This window comes from Tetrao urogallus, assembly GCF_951394365.1.
Source record: "Tetrao urogallus genome assembly, chromosome: 2".
Taxonomy (NCBI): Eukaryota; Metazoa; Chordata; class Aves; order Galliformes; family Phasianidae; genus Tetrao; species Tetrao urogallus.
In genome coordinates this window covers 86,766,870-86,787,407 of record NC_136814.1, presented here as the reverse complement: position 1 = coordinate 86,787,407, position 20,538 = coordinate 86,766,870, and the positions used below count along the sequence as shown (strand labels likewise).

At 37.0% G+C, this 20,538-nt stretch overlaps 1 protein-coding gene across 1 annotated transcript in view; it reads left to right on the top strand.

The window, feature by feature from the left end:
• MLIP (muscular LMNA interacting protein) overlaps positions 1-20,538 on the top strand; it is a gene marked incomplete at both ends in the record, with an annotated part of 78,916 nt that overhangs the window by 36,317 nt on the left and 22,061 nt on the right. Inside the window, 7 exons of the mRNA XM_079532503.1 lie at positions 1,998-2,069; positions 10,530-10,592; positions 10,665-10,748; positions 10,841-10,900; positions 11,300-11,344; positions 14,261-14,305; positions 18,589-18,714. Of these exons, the coding sequence (XP_079388629.1) occupies positions 1,998-2,069; positions 10,530-10,592; positions 10,665-10,748; positions 10,841-10,900; positions 11,300-11,344; positions 14,261-14,305; positions 18,589-18,714 (495 nt within the window). The remainder of the gene's footprint in view (positions 1-1,997; positions 2,070-10,529; positions 10,593-10,664; positions 10,749-10,840; positions 10,901-11,299; positions 11,345-14,260; positions 14,306-18,588; positions 18,715-20,538) is intronic.

The window sequence follows — 20,538 nt, the reverse complement described above, 5'->3', positions numbered from 1 at the left end:
CTTATGCATTCATGTTTATGCATGTACCAATTAATAGAAATAAAAAAATAGTTTATAAATGTATTCAAGTATTAGCATTTTAATGTTTTATGTTCCCATGTGTTATCTATTTATGTTTATTTTTGCTATTCTGTACAGTGAATATGAGCATAATCAAACTCACAGAACATTGTGAAGTGTTAAGTTGTGGGTAATTTCAGGAAATAAAAATACTCTCCCTAGGCTTTCAAAACAATTTTAGTAGTGCTTTAATGGACTTGGTGTAGTGAAATAGATAGTGGAATGGATTGGATGCAGATAAAATTGCTGATTCTGCAAGAAGAGAATAGAATTGAAACGTTTGGCTCTTGTTAGAAAATTCTTTGCAGTGTTTTAGTCCTTTATATTCATTGATTTTTCCTGTTTGAATATAGCCCAGGAATGCATGTAGATCTGTCCCAGTTTTGGGAAACAAACAGATCTTTATATAGCATATAGATTTTTGCCATCTAAACATTCAAAAGACTGGATATAAATCATGTCTCTTGACTTCTGAAAAATAACATCAGAAAGTAGGCAATTCTATTATAGTCAATGGATAGGTGATGGCGTATCTACAGGATGATTCTATTCTACCTCTACAGGTTTCTATTTGAGAATGAGATGACTTATTCTGTAGAAATGCCCATGACTATAAAAGGCTTTAGTTCTGAAATGGTAAACATTCAAGTTTGAATGACTAAAGCTCAAATAAATGTAAAAATAATAATAATGGCACTGCCATATGCTTTGACAGAATATTCACTCAGTATATGTGATTATGGGCTTCTTGAATGCCTGTCAGTCTCTAAGTTCTGAGTAGAAATACATATGAGTAAGTCTCAGGAAAATATAGTACTGTATAAGGAAAGATTTCAAAGGTGTGTTCTACAGTGTTTCAAAAGAAGTGAAAAGATGATAAAAAATTCTTTAATCTGAATTAAAATTCTTGCCCCTCTGCCATCATGGACTTTCATTAGATATAAAAAAAGGGGAAAAAAAAAAAAAGACAAATCAATAACTCAAAGTATGGCATATTCTTTGGCCTATTGTTTTATAATTACTAGCATTCATGTTGGTAAATCTTACCAAAATATTCAACCAATAACTGAAAACTCTATTATTTTCTGAATTTGTCCTATCACAACAGACCCTGCTGAAGGGTCCCCTTCTTTCTTATAGCCCACCTTCATTGAAAGACTGCAATAGGTCTCCCTGGAACCTTCTCTTTCAGCCTGTCCTCATAGGAGAGGTGTTCCAGCCCTTGGATCATTTGTCAGAACTTAAAGTATTAAAAAATAATATTTTTTAAGGCAGATCTTAGAATTTTTGTATCCTAAACAATACATTTTGTATGGTTAAGATTGTCACTTCTGTGTACCTGATTTGAGTATAAAAGTTCCTTTGTTTTGAAATAATTTGGTGTAAGAGTTTTTTATAAAGGAGGTGAAAAGCAGTGCCATATTACTTAAGATATCTGTCCACTTTGACAAGTAATTCAGCATTGAAAGATCATATTCACCAATCACAGGCATCCCTGTGACTTAGCAGTCACCACCCAGCAGCAGTCTGTGAAGTGCATGTACTGGCGGAAGTGGCTTTGCATCATCATTTCAAATTGCAAGCAAACTAAGAATGAACTCACAGCCTTTTTTGATATTGATACAAAGATGATCTGTAGAAAATGGTCAAAATCAAGTTATAAGCTGCTGATATAGAATATTCATGTAATCCTACCTCACTCCTAAATGCAAAAGATATATCTTATAGTCCTTTAAAATCTTAGAAAATGCACTAGATTTTCTTTAAGGTATATATTTCCTAGATAGTATGTAAGCCTTGTGTTGTGGCAATGTGTCTATGAGACAATTAAAATCATCTTTCATTCTGTCGTGCCTTTCTCCTTTCCTGTGTCTTTCTCCATCTCTCCCTTTTACCCATCTTTACTTCTCTTCCTGCTTTCTGGTTTACCTTTTTAGCAATACAAGATCAAGACAAGCTACAAGGCATTTGCAGCAATCCCTACAAACACATTACTTATGGAACAGAAGGTTAGTGTTTGCTCAAAGGCATGGGAATTGCATTTCATATTTTAGAACATTCAGCTTTTGTACATACTCTGACATGTCTGTTGGCGATGTTGCACAACATAAGCTCTGTGAACCAGCTGCTCAGGATTATATGTAATTCCAACAGTTTTTCAGGGTCAACCACTTTGCATTGAAGATCAAGCACTTCACTAATCTGAATTTCTGCAAATAAATTTACTGTAAAAAAACAACAGCAACAAAAACAAACATGTCCCAAGGGAATTGCCATTTCTGACAACGTCTCAAAGTCTATTTTGCTGTTTGAAAATATATGGAGCACTGCTATTCCTAGATCTATCCATCAGTAGATCAGTAAATGATTCTTCAATGTCTGTGCTCATACTAGTAAATTTAAAACAACCAAGAAACATCCCCAGACTCAGGAATTTATTGGCCATATTATTACACTGTGAAAATTGTCCTAGCCATTGCACTGGTGTTTTATCTTCTGTTTTTCCAAACAACTCCCTTAAGCTCTTTGACTGCATTGGCCATGGGTCCGTTCCCAGGAGGTAGCTTAGGATAACAACCCTCTCTTGCAGGATAATATGATAGATCCAGACGCCAGTCCCTAGTACAGTCCCTAGCTGTGTTTTATAATTCTTATGTTGATAATGTAACTTTGGAAGTAAGTTGAAAATTTAAATTTTTCATGAGGAGTTCAAAGTGGAGGAGTTGGATTAGATGATTTCTAGTGATCCCTTCCAGCCCCTATAATTCTGTGATTCTGTATTCACCAATGTCTGTTTTTTTAAAAATCTTTGGCAGAATTAATTTTTCATGAAAGGGTAGTCCATTAAGCACTGCAAAAAAATAAAAATAAAAATAAAAATAAAAATAAAAATAAAAATAAAAATAAAAATAAAAATAAAAATAAAAATAAAAATAAAAATAAAAATATCCTGTGATTAGAAGTGAGATAAGCACTTAGATTCTATGATTCTTCAAGGTCACTGAGTCCAGCTATCAACCTGAGCTACCAAGTCCTGTCACTTAGTACACATCCCTTAGCACCAAAAACCATGTCACAATGGTTTAAAGACATTCTTAATCACGTTGACATCCAAGTATAGCTATGGACATAGTTCAGGAACTTAGCTTCTAATAAATTTCTGTAAGATTAAACATTCCTAAGTGGACATCTAAATATGCTTTTACATGCACAGCTCAGTTGATTTCACTATAATTTTACAGAGCTCAAAGACATTGGAGAGTATGAATTTTGCTCTGCATAAAGGATTTTGAAGATGATCATTTTGCCCTTGAGATATTATCGATTACGACCTAGCATTTATCACTTAAATGACTTAAACAAGATGGCATCTTTCTTTTTTTCAAAAATAGGTGATTCCTTCTTTTCCGATACTTGTTTAACATTGAATGAATATATTCATCACTTGCATAAAACACAAACTTTCTTTTACTTAAATCTTGAACATGCCAGGTGAGATGATTAGCATGCAATGGAAGTGGATCAGAAAAGGAAAATATTTGTTTCAGGGGATCCTACGCTCATTCTCCATATATTCTGGGAGGTCTTTTGGAGGGCAGAGAGCCTGTTAGTGGCTGGAAGCATTATGCTGTTTTCTGAGATACCACTTCAGGTCGGACTTTGAAAAGAATTCATTGATACATGATACACAGAGATAAAGATTATTTGGAAATGATCATTTTGAGCGACATTTCTTTTAGTTGAAAGGAAGTCCTGTCAAGGCAGAGATACTACTGAACATAATGCGTATTAGGAATTCTTCATCTGCTTAAATGCTGAAAGAAAGTATTTTGCTGTGTGATTGAACTAGAAATGCAAATTTTCTGAAGTCAAACTTGTTTTGCACTGTGCAATTATGTTACTTATTTTGAGTAGTCTTGAGAAAGGAGTTTTATCAGATCCATTATGCATGTGATCTAGTGACATTTCTTGTAAAATAATAATTAGATCACATGAAAGAAAACTGTCACTGATGTCGTGTAAGGTAAAATGTTTTGTTTGCCTCAAAATTGCCTCCAGGTGTCTAATTTTTTCTTTTATATGTGCGTAAATACTTTAACTTGAGCCATGATTTTTTAGCTTCTCCTTATGAAACTGTTACGCTATAATCATCTACACAACTTCTTTTGGACATATTTTGATCCTTCAGTACTCTCTGTCTAAATGAATCATTCAAATCTGTACTCATTAGAAGCAAAGGAAAAGCTTACTAACTATGTATTCACATACTTTGGCAATCCCAGAAGTGGCTTAATGTCATCAAATCCAGTAAGTGATGTGCATACCATCTATCTCAGCTTATATGAACTTGATGTTCTTCATATCACCTGTCCTCTGCTCAGGAAAAAGCAAATCCAGGATTTTTCTTGGAGGATGTGGCTGAAGCAAAGCCATATTTTTTAAGCTACTTATGCTCAACATCATGGTCAGATTCTCCCTGGGGGCAACAACAGTGGACTACTTCCCAGGGAAGTTGAGCTAGGAGCTTGTCTAGAAGTGAGACAGGTAGGAGATACTGGGACAGCACAGGCACCGTCTCACAATGCTTGGAGGAAGGACAGCAGAGATGGTGATATGGAGGTTGAGGTAGCTGTGGCCAGCTAACAGTGCCATAATCACTACAAATTCGAAGTGACGAGGCAATGATAATGAACTCTTCAACAAAATAGACAATAGCACCTGCTGGCTAGGCGAGAGAGCAGGAGTTTAATCTAGGCATAAGACAAAATTTCAATAGAAAAAAATAATTAAATATTTGAAGAAGAAAATCCAGAGAGTGAAATGGGCTCTTCATGATAGAAATTAAACAATCAAGGCATGACAGTTCACTGGTAACTGCAGGCAGTTCTGTGGTTTATAGAAAAAGTCAGGTTAGGTGATCACTATGGTTCCTTCTGGCCTCATTAATGAATTGATGAATCACTCCTCTGCTGGTATTCACTTTTGAATAGTTTCCACAGTTATAGAGATAAGATCATAATCAAATTCAAAATTTCAGTCCCAATCAGATGTTTTTCAAAAGTAATATACTTATGATTTAGGTATTTTATTTATCAAATATCAATAAAAATATCTTCCACTCAAAATAGATTTTCATGAAGAGTCTATTTCAGGGAGTTATAGAGAAATTCTTAACTAAGTAGACAGTCACTGGATACTAGATATTCAGAATTATTTCAAATTGGAGTTGTAAGCCCAACACTCTGTCAGACTTCCTGGAACTGCAAAACAAACAAGACTTCTTTGTGAAAATCAGTAATCTTTAGAAGAGCAAGCTCTAATGCATGGGAGTTTGGAATTACTGCATTTGTCCAGATACACATCCCAAATGCATGCTGATGGAATGTGCAAGCTTTTTTCTCTGTGTGTCATTTAGATTGGCAGGAAACCTGTACATGTGGGCTTTGGACTAGCTGCAGGTGTTCTGCTCAAACTTCACCTATATTTGAATGAAATGAAACAAGTATGATAGGTGGTGCCAGGAAGTACAGCTATCACAATCAAAGCCACTAAATTTTCTGAAAAACATTAAGTATAACTGGCTGTGGATGGAGGGCAGATGGAATCACCGTTGGCTTCTCTGACTTGTATTTATAAACTAAGTACAAGTAGAGGACTACAATTTACATTTTAAATAAATTGGTTATTATAAAGCATGTGATGACTATCCCGATTCTGAAAAGCATATTTGACAACTCTATTGTTGAGAAGACTTCAATTAAAAAAATGTATTTTTTTCCTCAAATACTTCTGTAGTGCACTCACAGAGTGAATTTCTTGCATCTAGATTATGTGTCCATGTTAAAAGTCTTCTGAAGTCTAGAGCTCTTTCTCACCAAGTGACAAGAGAGAAAGAAAATAATCTGTGCAGTCCTAGAGAGCCACATGACCTAATTTGTCTTTAAAAATGACAAAGCATGCCAATGTGGGAGCAGGCTATGAGCTCCATCTTTCTTTCAGAGGTCTTGCAGCTTTTAATATTATTTATTTTATAAAAGGGATATTAGTCAGGTCTTCACAGTATCATTTCCCAGAATCTCTAAGGAATAAGTTCTGGGAACTGGTGATACATGAAAATCCACTATACTGAAGAAATTTTTTGCATGTGCAGAGGTCTTAGAAAAACACTGAAAGAGAAAATGTGCAAGAGAAATAAGAGGATATTTCTTGGGTTTTGTTCAACACAGGCTTTTCATGATACAGTAAGAAGGAAGTTGTGTCACATTCAGATTACAATATTAATGTCATTAATTGGAGAATGAAACAAAGTTCCACATCTCCTGTATATTGTCAAGAGCTTTAATTCTTCTAACAAAATATTGGAGATCCTGGTCAGTTCATTTACTAGTGTCCTGTCTGCTCTGATACAGCTTTGACAGTCAAATAGCTTGAGGGAAAGAAGAGGATTTGTAGTCATCATTGATGTCAATAGCATTTGTACATCAGACCCTCAAAGTTACCTTTTGCAAGGACAGAATCGTCTGTTCAGTAACTGGCTATTTCATCTGCTTATTTAAGTTCTGTCACAAACAAGTTTTAATTTTCTAAATTATACTTTTCTTTTAAGTTGTGGTCCCACTATATTTTTCATATGCAATAAAGTGGCTGGAATGCCTAAAGAGGAATGTTCAGATTTTGGTATTGTTAGGTCATCGGCATAGGAAAAGAAGGTTGAATACTGTTGATATTGCTAATCAACAACACTGTTCATAACACTAATACTTCAATTTAATCATAACACTATTGCATGATAACACCAGTAATGAGATCAGAAATGCCAGTAGTACTTTTTAAATCTTCCATTTTTCTCCATGCTAATGAAATAAGAAAAAAATGCACTTCTAGAAAAAGAAGTTGAGTTGTATTTGGAAAAGCTAACAACAGATTAAATAGAATGGTTTCTTTCTTTTTTTTCTTTTTTTCTTCTTGGAGAACTAGAACTTTTTAATAGAGAAATAGAAGGAAAGTAACTGTGGAAAAATCTGCATGAATTACCTTGAAATTTTAAACATTCAGAAAGGGCACAGAACACAGTAGTTTTTCATAGCATGGCTGCTGTATGTGTAGTGATAGTATCTCAGGAGGTGTACTGAATGCACAGGCCTTGGTGCTGCACTTGCCTAAGTAAGTGGAAGCTCCAAACAACATAGGTTATTTGTGTTTGCAGTTTCTACTGAAATTGAAGGGTGCTTGATATTTCAATTATCCAGAATCTTGGTTCTTGACACAGACTTGTAGATGAGACTGAAGTTTCTCTAGAAATAGACATCAAAATCTTCACGGTAGTTGTGTCCTGCCCTTGATAGTATTCACCTTCTGCTGCTGTCCTAATGAGATACATTTGAAAGAGAAATATGATTTTTTTTTTTCCTTAAACAATTCATTTGTTATTTTCATTAACATACCAATATCTTGTGAGTTTTGAGAGGCTTATCAAGTTCTCCATTCTGAATGTGTGACTAATGGCAATTTCTTAATGCAACAGGTTCCTGATAAGACTTGTCATGTCTCCACAACAGATGGCGTTGGTAATCCTGCCCTAGTAGGCACTGGAAAGACTCTTCTTCATTTTACTTTTTACCACTTCAGTTTACATTTACAAGGAGGATGCAGTCTGACTGAATCTGAACTGGACATGCAGCCCTTAAGTGTAGTGCTGAGTGCTCTTTTGTTTAGCTCTTCTACAGCTCTATCTGTTTTTCTGAAATTTTAGCTGGATAGCAATGATGAGATAGCAGAAATGAGAAAGATTATCTTTTCGTCTTCTGTCTTGGGAGAACATTACATTATTATTATATTTCTCTTAAAAACTAATCATTATTTTACTCTTCTCCTTTGGAACTGTATCAACTGTAAGGCCAACAAGATTGTCTAGAACTGCAGGGCAGAGAAGAAATGTGTTTGGAAAGAAATTACTCTTCATTTTTTCTACTGTACTTTCTGGTGCAAGGCATCATAAATGTGTTTCTGCACAGAATCATTTGTGATACTATTAAAACAATAGCTAAAAACCCTGACACTTACTTTTCACTTCTACATGAGTAGATGTATGCTGTCATAGCTAGGCAAGGAGAGAATAAATCTAATTATACTCAACAAAATTTAACTCACGAATAATTCCTTAAATACATGCTTCTTCCTTCCTTCCTTCCTTCCTTCCTTCCTTCCTTCCTTCCTTCCTTCCTTCCTTCCTTCCTTCCTTCCTTCCTTCCTTCCTTCCTTCCTTCCTTCCTTCCTTCCTTCCTTCCTTCCTTCCTTCCTTCCTTCCTTCCTTCCTTCCTTCCTTCCTTCCTTCCTTCCTTCCTTCCTTCCTTCCTTCCTTCCTTCCTTCCTTCCTTCCTTCCTTCCTTCCTTCCTTCCTTCCTTCCTTCCTTCCTTTTCTTTCCTTCCTTTTCTTTCCTTCCTTTTCTTTCCTTCTTTCCTTTTCTTTCCTTTTCTTTCCTTCTTTCTTTTTCTTAAAGATCCTGCCATTTTCTTCCCAGCTTTACATATGTCCTTTGTAACTACAGCCCAGATATACCCCTCACAGGATCCCCCAAGCATGAAAAAGTGCTTGTAGGAATGCTCTTTTTTTTCCTTCTTTTTTATTTATTGCTAATAATCATCAAACCACAAAACTTCAGAAAAGCATAATCTGTTAAACAAAAATCCACAGATGCTGTTGATCCCTCCTACTTCATAGAATCATAGAATCACTCAGGTTGGAAAAGACCTTCAAGATCATCGAGTCCAACCACAACCTAACCACACTACCCTAACTCTAACAGTCTTCCACTAAATCATGTACCTCAGCACTACATCCAAACGATTTTTAAACACATCCAGGGATGGTGACTCAAACACCTCTCTGGGGAGCCTATTCCAGTGCTTAACAACCCTTTCTGTAAAGAAGTTTTTCCTGATATCCAACCTAAACTTACCCTGGCACAACTTGAGGCCATTTCCCCTCATCCTGTCACCTGTCACCAGGAAGAGATTAGCCCTCCTCTCGCTGTAAGCTCCTTTCAGACATTGAAAGAGAGCAATAAGGTCTCCCTTCAGCCTCCTTTTCCCCACACTAAACAGCCCCAGATCTTTCAGTCTCTCCTCATAGGGCATATTTTCCAAGCCCTTCACAAGCCTTGTTGCCCTTCTTTGTTCCTGCTCCAGCACCTCCATGTTCTTTCTGTACTGAGGTGCCCAAAACTGAACACAGTACTCGAGGTGGAGCCTCACCGATGGAGTACAGGGGCAGGATGACTTCCCTAGTCCTGCTCACCACACCATTCCTGATACAAGCCAGGATGCCATTGGCCTTCTTGGCCACCTGGGCACACTGCTGGCTCATATTCTGCGGACTGTTCATCAGTACACCAAGGTCCCTTTCCATCAGGCAGCTTTCCAACCACTCCTCCCCAAGCCTGTAGGGCTGCCTGGGGTTGTTGTGACCAAAATGCAGGACCCAACACTTGGCCTCCCTATTGAAACTCATACAGTTAACCTTGGTCCATCAATCCAGTCTATCCACGTCCCTCTGTAGGTATGTAGACCAGCTGCAAGCACCAGCAGGCTTCCAGAGCAGACTCCATAACAAATCTATTTGATGATTGTTTAAAAAAAAAAAAAAGGTGATGACAGTGAGAGTGTTGTGCCTCACTGACTTTGGGTGAAGATGAAAAAGGCACTGAGCACTAAAGTGAAGTATGGCTTTTGCAGACGTCTTGTGATTTTCCTGATAAAGTGGAGGGTTTGGCAAATTAATCCTCACAGTTCTCAAACCTCCTCCAAGTGTGAACACAGGAAAGCTGAAGGTATATCCAGGCATAAGAGGATTGTGTTTTGCTTTGGGGAGACTGTATAAGCTACATTAGGTAGTTATATAAATTAGCCATGTTTTTGTATACAAAAAGTGTGTTGTGCATACTTATTTTTTATACAGTGGTGTTTTCAGGCTAAAAACCAAAAATGCTGAGCACTTTTTTTGTTGCCATGATCGCCAACATCTTTAAACAGGATTCACTTTTTAAAGAAAACAGCTACTAAAGGAAACAAATGGGCCTCTTGTGTACTTTGCCTGCTTTCTTACAGCCAATGGTGTCTTCCAGTGGTGTGTGACAGGCACACATCTGGCACATCTGTGGTGCATGGTGCATATTTACTGTGTGTAATTCACTGTGAGAGAGATGGGGTGTTGTAGAAGAAGAAGACAATTTGAACTGTTATTTTCTGAGCATGGATAATTCACCTATCTTGAATATTCTTTCTCTCTGCATATATACTCTCTAATTCAAGATCAGAAGATGATAGCCTCAAAAGCACTAATATAATTTCTTCTTTTTGCATATTTCCCTGATAAAATGACAAATGTCATATTTGGGAATGTTTAATGTTTATGTGTATGACAGCTTATTTTAAATTTTTTTTTAACTCAGGAGTCTTTTGAATTGCAGGCATTAGAAGAGCCGATGAAGGCTGCTGATGTGACTGAAGGCACTACTTTGGACCATTCAGAGGTAGTGCTGTTTTACCTTTCAAATCTTTATTTGAAAACAAAAAGCAAAGGTTAAGTGTGTGATTCATTTCAGATGTGCTCCCCTGCCCAGCTCAGACAACAAACAGAAGAGCTGTGTGCTGTCATTGATCAAGTCCTGCAGGACCCACTGACAATGGTAACCCATCAGTATGTGGGATTGACTTTTCAATACCCTTCTTTTTGTCTCATCGTTAATAAGTTTGTTCTCTGTCAAAAATAACATTCCAGCGCCGATGTGAATCTTCTCCAAGTTTCCTGCAGATGAACACAGAGTCAGATGTTGGCAAGGTAGGTGAATAAACTCACACGCAAAATGCTCTTTCCAAGTAGACATCAGATGACAGCAAATGAGAAAATGGAAAGATGTAGTTTAAAGTTGTTTTTGTGAACAAATGTGAGTCAAATTTCACAATGCAACCATGTCTGTGATTGCCTACTGATTTATTTTATTTTATTAGGACAATTCTCAGAGATAATTTAAGGACCAGCTCTAATGGAGTGCGATTGATGTCTTTGAGTAAAAAAGAAATAATAATTGAAACAATAAACACCTCAAGAAAACTTTAATGTATCTCATGAATCTTTCTGGAGAACTGAATTTGAGCAATTCATAACATCACAATGATGAAAATCTTGCTGTCAGTCCTTCATTCTTTACTGTTGATATATTTGTTTATTTTGTATAAGGTATCGACAACATTGCAGAGAGCAGCTGGACGTGAAACCAGATATGTAAGTACTTTTATAACTATGTGTTTGGCATGAATAAATGTCTAATTTCATAGGTTTTGAAGGTCATCTTGCTAACACATTTGATTTGTTGGCACATAGCTGATGCAGGAGTAGCGCGAGGTGTTGTCCTCTGTACAAAATGAGTTCATTAGGGCATATGTGATCGAGACCTGAAATGACTTATTTCTAACCAAATCTTTCATGACTGGAATTTCTTTAGTGCAGTGTCTGTTGATATTTCTACCTGTGCAAATATGATTTTATAATTGAGTTGTCCACACAATCCTTTGTTGTTTTTTGTTCCAAGTGTGGGTCAAGGGTTTTCAGTTATTTATCTGTTCTGTAGGGGATTTGCTTCTGAAGATGTGTTTTGGCTCTTGCCTATCCATCAGTTTGGGGTTCACTCATTTTTTTTCCTTCCAAGGTAAAGAGATGACTGAAAACCCTAATTTACACAAGCTCTAATAGTTACTGCAGGTTCTATATTTTACTTCTAGCTCATCTAGTCATGTGGTGAGATATCTGAGCTTACTATTCATCATTCAGACTTTCCATTGAATCTCAGTCAAAGCAGTGCTAACAAAAGCAATAAAGGCCATTTAATTTTATGCCAGCACAGTGCTTGACTGATCAATTCAATTTTGCTTCTTGAATGTAGTGGCATGCATATTTTATTACATTTTGCGATTTTTACTTGACAGATTGTGCTGGGTCATAGTAATTAGAAAATATATTAGAAGAGTGCTTTTTAATGAAATAAAAGAGCGTATTTCAGATGTAGCCTGTAAGAAAAGAATATATATTACTACCATTTCAGCACATTTCTTCAGGACCCAAGACAGTGTCAGAAATCCACCTACAAACACATTTAGACATCCAACTTGTATGCATAGGAACAGTTAGATTTTTTTCACTTGCATAGAAAATCACCCTTAAAAACTTTATTTTCCCAGTCTTCCCTGTAACATTCTAAACAACTGATGCAAACCAATATTTGGGAATAACACAAAGACTAACTCTTCTTATACATTGTACAAAAGACTGAATTGTTTTTTGTCTGACAATGAATCTGATCACTGTGCTAACAGACCATGCTCTCCACACTGCACTGTGGGGGCTGACTTTGGTGTGACCATGCTCTTATGGGGTGTCACCATGCGCTGCATCAATGTCAAAGAAGGGGTGATCCAGGTATTCCCACTGGACCCTGGACATTGGCAGCTCTTCCCTCTTTCTTGCTCTGCTTCCTTGTTAGGACACAAAAGGGCTGCCCATTTTGAGCCAGTCTAACAGTGTCTCTGGTAGAAATCAGGAACTGAATACAATACAATCATGACTGTGATGTCAAACAGTGAGTTTCTCCAGGAGATTTCCAGCCCCATGTTGTGTCATGTGAGCTGTATTGGAAAAATGATCTTCAGCCAGCCTTTCCTTATCATTTTTTTTTCTTTTAGAAGTAGTATTTTTTCTTTATACAAATTAATTTCACTAGACATAATTCATATGGTCATTAAGCATTTATGTATACATGATGTCTGATATTGAGATACTTGTCAAAATCATAAAATCATAGAATAGTTTGGGTTGGAAGGGACACTTAAGATCACCTAGTTCCAAACCCCCTCCTATAGGCAGGGACACCTCCCACCAGATCAGGTTGCTCAAATTCACATCCAGCCTGGCCTTGAATGCTTCTAGGGAGGGTCATCCACAGCCTTTCTGGGCAACCTGTTCCAGTGTCTCACCACCCTCACAGTAAAGATTTTCTTCCTAATCTCTAGTCTAAATCTACTCTCTTCCAATTTAAAACCATTTCCCCTCATCCTGTTGCTACTCATCGTTATAAAAAGTCCCTCCCCAGCTTTCCTGTAGCCTGCCTTCCTAGTGCAGAAAAGCCACTATAAGGTCTTCTGGGAGCCTTCTCTTCTCAAAGCTGAAGACCTCCAGCTCTCTTAGCCTGTCCTTGTAGCAGGGGAGGTGTTCCAGCCCTCTGATCAGCTTTGTAGCTCTCCTCTGAACCTGCTTCAACAGCTCGATGTCCTTCTTATGTTGGGGGCTCCAGAACTGGACACAGTACTCCAAGTGGGTTTCACGATAGTAGAGTAGAGGAGCAGAATCACCTCCCTCAACCTGCTGGTTACATTTCTCTTGGTGGACAGTGTTACTTTGAGGGTGATTTGAGTTAAAAGAAAAACTCTAGCTTGTTTATGATTCAGGGATAGGAAAATTTGTCATAATCTTAAAGTAGTACAAACATATGTGTGTAGGTATATACAACTTGAAACATTATTTCAACAGATTGTATAAAACAGTAAACTACACAAAAATGATGATATATCTTGCCATTTTACAATTAAAGTGGCAATTAAAATTTGTCTTGGCTGTTGTTACTCTTCATCTTCATACTCATTTCAGAATCTTGTAAGGATGTAAATAATGATACAAATGGCAAGAGAGCATATAAAATTACTGAAAAGAATCTGATAGTGAAATGACAGCAGTTTGTACCAGCTGACAAAATACTATACTTTTCATTTAACAGCTTTTAAAATGGTATGGTCTTCGATATGGTCCTACTCACTATTTTACACTAGTGTTTCTTTCACTATTTTACACTAGTGTTTCTTTGTTGGCTTCTGGGGTGGTATATGGTAACTGTTGAGTCATGGCCTGAACCACTGATTAAGCACCTAGGGAATGGACCCAGTCAGCTCTGGGAGCACAGATGAAGACAATTCACCTGTGTGACCAGAAGGGGTGGAGCCAGGCTGCACCTCTCTTAGACTCTATTTAAGGGCAGACTGGCACTGGGGAAGGATCTCTGGTTGGGGAGTTATACTTCTGGATTTTTCTTCCTTCACTGCTATAATCACAATGATATTGTATGTAATACTGTATTTGTTCACTTTTTTGCAGGCCAACCTTTACAAATCAACACCTGTGGTAGCAGAGAGTCAAATGGTATGTATTGCATGAATCTTTGATGCTGACTTTCAAAATCCATACAAGATAAAATCTGAAATAATTCTTATTTACTTAATCCTTTGAAGGAAGTTACAGGCAATATCTTCCCAAAAAGTGGCATTGCATATTATATAACTGCACTGTTTTTTTCTGTATCAAGCACATACCTGTTTTAAGGACCTGTAAATTCTACCATGGACTAAATGACAAAGTTCAGAGTCCTGATGAGTCACGACATATGCCGCAACTATAGGATCTACTACTCTTTATTGGTCAGAAAAAAAAAAAGTGGATGAGAATTTCCCCATTCCATTTTACTAATAGCATCCTTGGGACTTCCTGTATCAATTTCTTCTGTTTACTAAGCTTTGACCAGTTCTTCTCGTATGATTTTTTTCCAATTACTTTTAAAATTTTGTTATATTTAAGTCTCTACAACATTCTGTAGCATCAAGATTTACTTTTTAATTATACCTTATGTGAAATGGTACTTCATGTACTCATTTTAAGCTAGTGCATCTCAGTTGCTGTACTGAAATGGAAAATAATTGTTCTTTTTTTACTTTCCAATTATCTTTTATAATTTTCTAGATATTAACCACAGCACTCTTTCTGTCACTTCTTTTCTATACCGAAAACTCCAAATGGTTTGACCAGTCTTTGAGAAGTACAGATGTTCATCTGGACAATCCTTGGTGTCCTTCTTGATACCTTTTTCAGGCTTTTCTTTTTAAGATTGGGAGAGCAATACCATAAGCCACTCTTGTCTAGCTCTGAATACTACATTTCCTGTTCACACAAAGATGTGATAACGTCCTTTACTGTTATTTCTATTAATTTCTTAATGATTCCTTGTAGTTCATGCAGTTCTTACTTGTATGGAGTAGTGAGACAATGTTTGCTTAGAAATGTATACAGTAAATACAAGAGATATTTTCTGAGTAGTGAGGGCTAGTTTCTGAGTTAACTAGTTCATCACTGCATGTGTAAATTTAGGATGTAGTTATTTGTTCTCTTATGAGTGTATCAGTGTTGAATTCAGTTAAGCCTCACCTGTCTTTTTGTCATTGAATCACTCAGTATCATAGCATCTATCTGCACTTCTTTGCACAGAATTTTTCTTTTTATAACTCTAAATGATTCCATATTACTAGTAAACGTTGTCGCCTTTCTAGCCACTCTCTTGTGTCTGATATATAATTATAGTTCAAAACCCACATTCCAGAGCACATCTCTCAGGATATCTGTTTGTCACTTTGCTCCACTATAAAACTTAAAACTTTATTCTGACCTGTTGCTTCCTATCCTTCAAAGTGGCCCAGAGGATATGTTCTCTTTTACTTCTCAGTAGTTTTGTTTCCTAAGTGGCCCTTGGTGAAAGACATTCCTCAAAGCCTTTCAAAATCCATGTGTAGCATCTCTGCACCTCCACTAAACTTTACGCTCTGTGACAGATCTTCATAGATGATGCAGGATGAGTGATTTTTGGATGCATTCTGAACCCATAATCTTGAGTCTTGGCTCTGTATAATTTGATAATGGAGCCACAACCATAGGATGGCAGCTCATCACTACAAACCAGATATGATCTTTTATTACCACTTTTCAGTGCAGTTGTAGGATGGCCAACACCTTCCTTGACAATACTCTGCTTTAACTTGCTTCTCAACAAGGATGATTTTAACACCCCCTACCAAAGGAAGAGTTCAAGCTTTTACTTATGGAGTGATGATTTTGTATAGCTTGGTGGGTAGCTAATAAAGCATTTCAAATTCTGGTTACTGGCTGACGCCTGCCACTCATTCAATAGAGTTAGACATAAACATATGACTCACTCGGCACCTGAATGCACAATGTCTTTTAGAAAATGCTTCCTTAAAAGCAATTATATAGTGTGCTTTTGGAAGAGGTTTCCTGCCTAAGGGGTGTAGCTTTTGCTTGATGATTTCAGGTACATTTTTCTGGTATTTTTAATTGCATAGTTATATGGTGCACAGGGGAGTGCTCGAAGGCCACGTATCCTTTGCCTACAGAATAATGAGTTGATATAATTGTTGTTTCCCTTTATGTTTATCTATTTCCATTTATATGCTTACATATTTCTATTTGTTTTTGTGCGGAAGCCTAGAAGTCTTTCATTTTTTCAGACTCTTCTTGGAAATCCTGGAGAGGGCAAATGTTAAGTGAATCCTACGAAGAAATAATCTTTAGCTATGGATTATAAGTTCACTAACTAACACTATATCTTTCACAAAGTTAAGCTTCTTAAACATTTCTTGTTGTGTTCTTAATACACTGCAGCAGTCATTACTTTGCCTTAAAAAAAAAAAAAAAAGTCACCTTCACCATGGCTTATTTTATTTTCAGTTGAATTTGTTCCTTCACATTTGATGATGATGCTTGTGGAAAGGAGGGAGGTGACATAGCACAAAGCTAAGGGAAGCTGCCTAGGCTTTACTGTTCTCAGACATTTTGTGCTCTTTCCTACCTCTGTCTCCTCCCACTCAGCCCCTAGCATGGCTCTGCAGATTTTTTCCCAGGGCAGGGGCACAAACAGAAAACCATCCACCTCACACAGCCATTCTCTTGCCCTGTTCTTGGTGGAAGACAGTAGATATTGTTTCTAGGTAATTCATAGCTTAGTTTGCAAGGTCCATCCAGCAATCTCAGATTCCTTATTTTGAGCTTAATTTTCTAACACTATTCAAAGCACTTCAGTTGTATGAGCTTTACATTTTCTGCATACTTAGAGATTCACTTTTGATGTTGGGTTGGTGCTGATGTACTTTCATACCACTGTAGGAAGGAGCCACCTTCCCTCCAGGCCTTCATGGGCTGTTTTTCTTTTTCCAGGGGCTTGCTGTGTGGCTCTAGTGAGTGTAAAGTGAGCACCAAACACTCAGCTAGCAAAGAAAAAATATTTCCATACAGATAACAGGACATGAAACCCACTGCCACCACAAGCAATGGGGCAGAAATTTATGCCTGGGATGGTTAATAATGAATAAAGTCACTTTTTGTCCTCCTCCCTTTGTCTAAAGATCTGAGATGTGTGTAGAAGCTCATGCTTAATTATGACTAAATTATTCTACAGATACTTTTTTCTTTTCCAAATGTACTGCCTAGGTGTATTGACCTTAACAACAGGCAGCATGGTGTTACTAACTGCACCACAGCTAATTTTATAATAAATCTAATAGTCAATTCAGCTTCTTTGTATTTTTATACCTACTGGGTGCTGAGGATGGAAGATGTGACAGTGCCTATGTTTCAGTCCCAGATGGGCAAGGCAAGCTGCCCATCTGGGCTGCAGCCACAGTGGGAGCTCGGCAGCAGTTCTGTTTTTATCTACATCTACAGTAGTGCCAGCCCTCATTTTCCGTTGTGTAGTCATAACAAAGAAGAATCTAATTGAGTTACTTGGAAGTTTAAATTAAGTTACACAGCCCCACAGTAGTTCAGTATTTACCATATCCCAGAGGGAATGCACACATTTTTATCTCCCCTCTTTTTTTTTTTTTTTCCCTTACTGAAGAAGTTGTCTATTTTAAAATTATCCTCTTGCCCCTATTTAGAGTTTATGCCACACTCCATACATCAGACTCTAAGAATTCTGCAACTTAGAGATATATTAAATTTACAAGTAAATTGTCAATTGTTTTAGTTAGCTGAAAGTTAACCAAGATTTTTTTTCTTGACTAAATAATCTGATTTGTCTGAAATGAGATGTGTCAGTCATCCATACTGATTAAATTCCCTTAGCTTGTATTTTCCCAAGTGAATTTTTGAAGATACTGTGAAAATGCAGTGTAAAGTCTCTGGTATTTGTTCTCTGAAATAATTTCTCCTAAAATGTTGCATATATTAACCACATCACTCATTGCCTTTCCTTGTTTTGCAGTTACCACTTTGTGAAGCCCAGAATAGTGATTGCAATTGGAAAGCAGGAGTGTGGCTGTGCATAAAGTGTGACTTGATGAACTTATCAAGATGCAGCTAGCAAAAACTAGAGACAATAGTTTGATGGCCCAGCATTTATTTTTATGGTAGCAACAAAACAGATGTCAGTGACGAGCTTGTGTACAGCTCCTGCTACTTTTGTCTGTAGACTGTATTAAAAGTAGGTAAGGTAGCATGAAGCCTGTATTAGTTTGGTGAAATTTGTTGTTTATATGAATACATATATATTTAAATATAGTTACCGTAGCCTCAATGGAATTGACTTATCTAACAAATATTCCACAAATTATAAAGCACTTTATTTCCATCCTTTTGTCAAGACAAAACCTGGTGTCATTCGTCCTGTGCTAGTGAAAGGGAAGAGTGCACAGCAAAAGGAGGAGCTCTATCAACCCAACCCTTTTAAAAAGTACCTAGAAGAGATCAGTGATGGAGATATTGAGCAGGTGAGTAACTCTCACTCTGAGGGACTTTGTAGTCTTAGTTATTTTCTATAAACCTGATGGGGCAGACTTAGATCTTCATTTTTGTTGTGGTCTCTTGTTTTGGTAAAGTGAATTGTAAAGAAAGTGCACAGCAAGTGATTCAATGAAGGGTGCCTGGCTCCTGGAGGAGCATCTTCAGGCTGAAAGGAAGCATCTAGACTTTCTTCAGGGACATTTTTTTGATAACCTGGAAAATCATCTGTTGAGGAAGTAGCCTTTTAATGATGTTCATAGGAAACACCATATAAAATGAAGAGGAAATTCTGTTCTGGGCTGTGAAGCAAGTGTCTGGATCAGATCTGTAAGAAAGTGCTTACTCCATCTGGGGTCCAGATCGTAGCAATCTCCAAAGTGAGATGAGAACAGGAAGGACTGAACAAGATTCTCTCTTTTCTTCCCAAGGAAGGCTATGAGGGAGACCAAATGAGATTCCGTGTAATTCTCTAGTATGTATGTAGGTCTACATTCAGGTCTCTCAGTAGCTTGAGGGAATCACTCTTCTACTGCACATGGTGAAGGGGCACAGATGGGTAGCCCATGGGGAAGCAGAAGTGCTTTCTTCTCCCACAGATCATAAGATCACTTTGCAAAAAAAAAACATCTTGAATTTCCCTAGCTTCTATGAGGCATTACATCAGAGTAAACACCGATAAGTGGTTCTGTTGGCCTTTTCTTGTGCATTCATGTTTGTGTGCGTTATTATGAATTAAACCTTAACAGAAAGACATATTCAGATGTTTGTGTAGGAGTTATTATTAACCTCTCCAATATGCTCTGAATTTTCCATCTGGAAAGTAGCAAAATGAAGCCAATAGTTCTCTCACCAGACATGATATGAATAAAATACCATACTACCGAATTTTCCTCATTTCTGTTCCTCTCCAGTTATCTTAGAGAGATTTTAGCAATGACAATCCTCTCTTCTTTCATTTTTTACTGAAATTTTTAAAGATTTTCATTTCTGTTCTTTCTACTTCTCTCCTTAGCTCTGACATTTCTGAAGTATACTGCAGCAATATAAGCAGGGGAAATCAATCTGATCTGTAAAATCGATAGGTTCTAACAATATATACTGGTGGTACTAGAAATCTTGTCCTTCAGGTTTCAATAGAATGCAAAGTATCTCTGAAGTATGAAAGTATATTTTTAACTACAGGTTGTGTTTGCAGCCAGAATAAGTTTTCAGTGAGAGATAAAACATTCACATCTATTCTTTGTTTGTAGTAATAGCATTTGTGGTGACTTCGTGCTTAAAAACTCATTTTTCTTGTTACTCTTCAGATATTAAGTTATGAAAGTAGCAAGATTTTAAATATAAAAAATACTATTAAAAACCTCTTTTTTTAAAACATCACATTGCAGCCACTTATTTTGACTCGAAGCATACAAATATCTTACATATATAACTATCACACTTACATATGAAGACTCCAAACTTCCCGAAGGGCAGAACTGATGTTGTCAGAGAAGATATAGGATGAAGTCCTTCTGGACAGAACAAGCTCTCTGACAGTTCACTACCCTTTAGAGAGACAAATCTGTTCTTCCTGCTCTCTCCTTCTGACAGAAAGTCTTCATTTTTGCATCCCTCCCCTTGACCAGTCTGTATATTTCAGAGCTAAATTAACTTTGTAACATGACAGTAAATTAACACAGTAGAAAACATCAACTCAAACTGAAGAGTGTTTTCTGCTGGAATGGTGAGGTGATGGATTAATTTTTCTTGAGTATTTATACGAAAAGGTATTTCCAAGGTTCAGGAAGGACAAGAGAGAACTGGAAACA